This window comes from Symsagittifera roscoffensis, chromosome 2 (assembly GCF_963678635.1).
Source record: "Symsagittifera roscoffensis chromosome 2, txSymRosc1.1, whole genome shotgun sequence".
NCBI classification, from domain to species: domain Eukaryota; kingdom Metazoa; phylum Xenacoelomorpha; order Acoela; family Convolutidae; genus Symsagittifera; species Symsagittifera roscoffensis.
The window spans coordinates 43310473-43315160 of NC_087063.1; the positions used below are offsets into that span (position 1 = coordinate 43310473).

Genomic DNA, 4688 nt, shown 5'->3' on the forward strand with positions numbered 1-4688 from the left:
TCAAAATCAATGAGACAAATAGAAATAATATCGACACTTCAAAAAATGAACACTTTTATTGCAAAATGATAATTAAAATTACTAAGCAAGTGTAGGTCACACAACTTTTCTGGGTTATATACATATTTACAAAATAATTAAATTAATGGTTCGAATTTCAACATCAAATAAACTTAAATTGTTTCCATGTTGTTTTTCCATAGGTTGCCATAGAAGGATTTTCACGAAAAATAGATGGAAAATATTCCCTAAATTTAAACTTCATAGTCTTGTAAGTCAAACTGCAGCTGTTTATGTTTGAATTTGCATTTTGGTTCCAAATAAGAACTGATTTTCTGAAAAAAAAAACAATTTTCGATATAATGGCTGCTGAATTTTGCTTGAAAGTGTAGTTTTTAGTTCTTTTGTTCTCTTCAGTTATGTTGTTCACGTACTTGATTTTTGTGTATGCCGGTAGTAGTTTATGTTGGATTTTCCATAGATGGCAAATTTTTTTCCAATCAAGAAACAAGGAAACCGGAAGTACCTTGTATTCCAGCTTAGGATCGGATGAACAATCAAATTTTCTTCTGTCACAGCAGGTCTTTATTGCCCAACTGAGTTGTTTCTCAAGTGATATCACTAGATTGGATGTCAAACTGCTTAATAGTATTGCTGGGTAGTGCAGCTGGCTTATGACTAAAGCGTTCAATAATAGTAATCGGTTTTTTATTGACAGTGGTTTTTTTTTAATATATTTTCTTAATATATTTTCAAATTCTCCCTGAAAGGTTAGAAATTGATCGACAATTACCCCCAAATACTTAACTTCTGGCTCTACTTCTATTTTGTTATCATCTAATATTATATTGAACTTTGAATTATGGTTTCTGCCTTGATGTTTTTCGCTAAATATTATCAACTCGGTTTTCTTTGTGTTGAGTTTTAGAGAATGTTTTGTGAAGAACAGAGACAAATTCTCACAGGACTTTTGCAACAGCTGTAGAGCATTGTTGATGTCATTATCATCACAAAATAGTAGTGTATCATCTGCATATTGTATTACTTAGCAAGATTCAGTTAAATTTTTGTTCAAGTCATTTATGGTTGAAAATTAGGGGTCCCAAAATTGTACCATGAGGTACGCCTTGGTGAAGTGAGATCCAATTGGATTCAGTAATATTTACCAGTTTTCTGCTGTCTATTGTTTATAAAGCTATGAATCATTTCAATTGCCGATTCAGAGAAACCCAAATCATACAATTTGTTCTTTAAATGATCGTGGTTGATAGACTCGAAAGCTTTTAATAAATCTAATTAAGATACGGCAACATATTTATTTTCATCCATTGATTTGCGGAAGAACTCAGTGCAATAAAGGATGGCGTCCATCGTTGAATAGGTTTTAATACCGAATTGGGTTTTGCTGAGCAGGTTATTAGATAATAAGTATTCATTGATTTGTTTGTATAGTAGTTTCTCAAACACTTAAGAGAGTGCACCTGTTATAGAGATTGGTCTATAGTTTTCTGCCGTTTCTGGGTCATCATTTTTGTATATTGGCGTAACAATCGCTCTTTTGAGTCTAAATGGAAATAAATTGTACTTAATAAATTCATTTATAAGAAATGTAACGTGTGGATATATTTCATTGCACCTATCTTTTAGAGCCCAGGCTGGAAGATTAGAAGGTTCGGGTGGTTTATTTGCGTTTAAAATTATAATTTTTTTTCACGTTCAATTTCACTTACAAACCGGAAACAAAACTTTTGTTTAAGTTGCTTTTTTTTGTTCTCGTGTTTTTTTGATGGTTGAATCAATTACTTTTTCATTATTTTCTCCCCAAAAAAACTTCCGAGTCTAGAAAACTTGTAGTTCATAAAGATTGCCGTTTTCAAGTTGTTTGTTATCGCTTCACCAAATGAATTTTTTAGTAGTGTGATTTTGCTGAACTTTTCGAGTTTCTTGTGTCATTAATTATAATCCATTTCTGTCGCTCAGTTCTTTTAGGATTAAATATTTTCGATATGAAACTATCGTCTTTCAGGTTGACTTGTGGTTTGTCATTACGAATGTAGACTGTTTTGAGTGGTGCGCATCTATTAATTTGCCTGTAGAAAGACTCCCAATTAATGCTTGTGACGGCAGTTTTGATACTTTTTCTGACTACTTTGATCTATCGTAGATGGTGCACTTAAATGGCACAGTTTAATCAACTAACTTTAATTCAGATATCAAAATTGTAGCTAAGTGATCAGTTATAATTGGTGGAGTGAAATTTATATTTTTGTTCTTCAGTTCGTTTGAGTTTAAATCTGTGATAATATAGTCAATCAGTGTTTTTGAGTGAGTTGACGTCGATTTATTGACAACTTCTAAATTATAGGGCGTTAAAATTGTATCCAAGGATTCTTTTTCTTCGGTATTCAAATAGTTAAGGTTGTAGTCGCCCATGAGAACAATATTTGAATTATAGGATTGTGCGAAGTCAACTGACAGAGCAAATTCATCGACAAACTCTATTTTGTTGGATTTATTTGGATTATAGGAAAAATTTAATAGTGTTGATTTTTCAGTTTTGTTCTGTGATGTTTTAAATTCTACCCAGATGCTGTCATACTTTTGATGAAATAAGTTTAGATCTGTGCGTAGTTTAGGGTTTAAGATTTTAGGAATGAGTATCATGACGCCCCCTACTTTTGTTTTTTCGCTTGCAACTGCTGATCTATAACATCGAAAGGAGACAAAATGATCACTATCTAGTGTCCACAAGTTGTAATCATTAGAGTCATTAAACCATGTCTCAGAGAACCCATAAAGTGTGTTTAACCAACATGTTTTTAATAGTTTTTTTAGACTTGATCTATTTTGTTTAAACTCCTACAGTTTAGCTGTAGAATTTTTATGTTGTTTTTGTAATCGTTTAGTCTCTCCGATATGTCATTGAATTGTACAATTGGACCTGGATTTGGGTTGATGTCGCCGCAGCATAAAAGTAAATTTGACAATAAAATCAATAAAATGAGAAGTATTAACATTAGTAAAAATTAAATTACTAATAAATATGTTAAAGGTAAAGTGCGCTGGAGAGGCACTATAGTGATGTTATTAGTGCGCTTGAGAGGCACCCAACTTGACTTAATGGAAAAAAAATTGGCAACCCATGGAAATTTATTACTTTTTTCGAATTTTTGCAATTCTCGAAAAATGATTATTTCGTTGCAATCGATGAACATAAGCACAAAGAAGCTAGTTAAGAGGTTATTTGTTAACATTGGCAATTTTGAAAACTCCAAAACAAAAATACCAGACTTATACCAATTTCTTCTTAACTAGCTTTAGCGATAGTAACTCTGCATATAATTATATTAGTGGTTTGGAGGCATAGCAAGGTTATTGAAATCACTGCGTGACCATTGGTAAGGATGGAACCGATTTACAGAATTATTTTGCTTCTGACTATTGAAATTTTGTACATTTTTTGTTTTCAGATTACTTGAGATTTAGGATTTATTGCTTATTTTTGAAATGTTTCTCGTATCAAGAAAAAAAATGACATAAGCTGGCATCTCTTAATTTTAGAAAGTTTTCATCAAGGTTAAGTCATAATACAATCAACAAAAAAACCGACTGTTTTCAAGCTTTGACCTCTGTGTTGTGTTTTCTAGCTTTGACCTCTGTGTTGATTTTTGCTCACTAGCATCAGGTCTAGGAATCTCTCTGCAACCGACTGCAATCAGCTATTTTGAGTCTCACGCACTAACCACTCAAGCTCAACCACCGACAAGCAGTAGTCACGAATAAAGCAGATACATATGATAAGAAATTGCCAATTCTTTTAAGCAAAAGTGGCACCAAACACAAATAGACTCAATTTTGCAAGTAATAATTTGAAATATAACAAACTGAAGGCAGCCACAATAACTTTGCAGGTAACAAATCGCGAAGCATAAAATCACATTATGTATGAATTATGCATTTAAAAAAACTGCGATATATTGAGTTAGAAAATTACTGAAATCGAACTTTTATTATTGTTGTTGTTTGAAATAAATACTTTTTTCGAACTATATGTTGTTTGAAATAAATACTTTTTCGAACCATTTGATGAATTACAAAAAGCAACAACTGTGCTAATTTATTATAATTTGAAAGTCAAAGCACATCAAAAAGCTGTAAAGTTGCCCCAAAAGTGGGGTCATATTTGCGACTTAGGTTAGAAAAAAAGGAGGTTCTCATTAATACAGTAAGCTGACGATGTGTAAAAATAACATCTGTTTTCTACAAGCGTATTCAGATTGAAACTATTTCCGACATGATTAAATTCATCGCCGAAATTGTTCAGAACTTATTCATCGGCGAAGATATAATTTCTACCTGAGATTCCTTTCTTAGCTGCTCCTCTGCTCTGCTGCATGTAGAAGAACTCATTCGATCTCAGGGTCTCCCAGAAAGCACCCGGCAACAGAATCTCTTCGGGCAGCACCCACATCTTTAATGGTTATCTCCACTGACTTACTAACTACTTAGCTAACTAACAACCATATACAGATGATCTCTGGTCCAAATTCACATGACTCATAAAAGACCTGAAACCGTTATTTGGACACTATATTTTAATACTCAATTCTGATTTTTATGATGAAAGAAACATGTTATCAACAGTTTCAGTCTTCTTAACATCTCCTTAACATATTTCGAGAAGAAAA

The 4688-nt window shown here is 32.5% G+C and overlaps 1 protein-coding gene across 1 annotated transcript in view; it reads right to left on the reverse strand.

Moving 5' to 3' along the window:
• Positions 1 to 4564, reverse strand: part of LOC134840259 (TBC1 domain family member 8B-like) — a 38548-nt gene extending 33984 nt beyond the window's left edge. Inside the window, exon 1 of the mRNA XM_063856006.1 lies at positions 4357 to 4564. Coding sequence (XP_063712076.1) covers positions 4357 to 4471 — 115 coding nt within the window. The 5' untranslated portion in view covers positions 4472 to 4564. The remainder of the gene's footprint in view (positions 1 to 4356) is intronic.
• Positions 4565 to 4688: the final 124 nt, after the last annotated feature.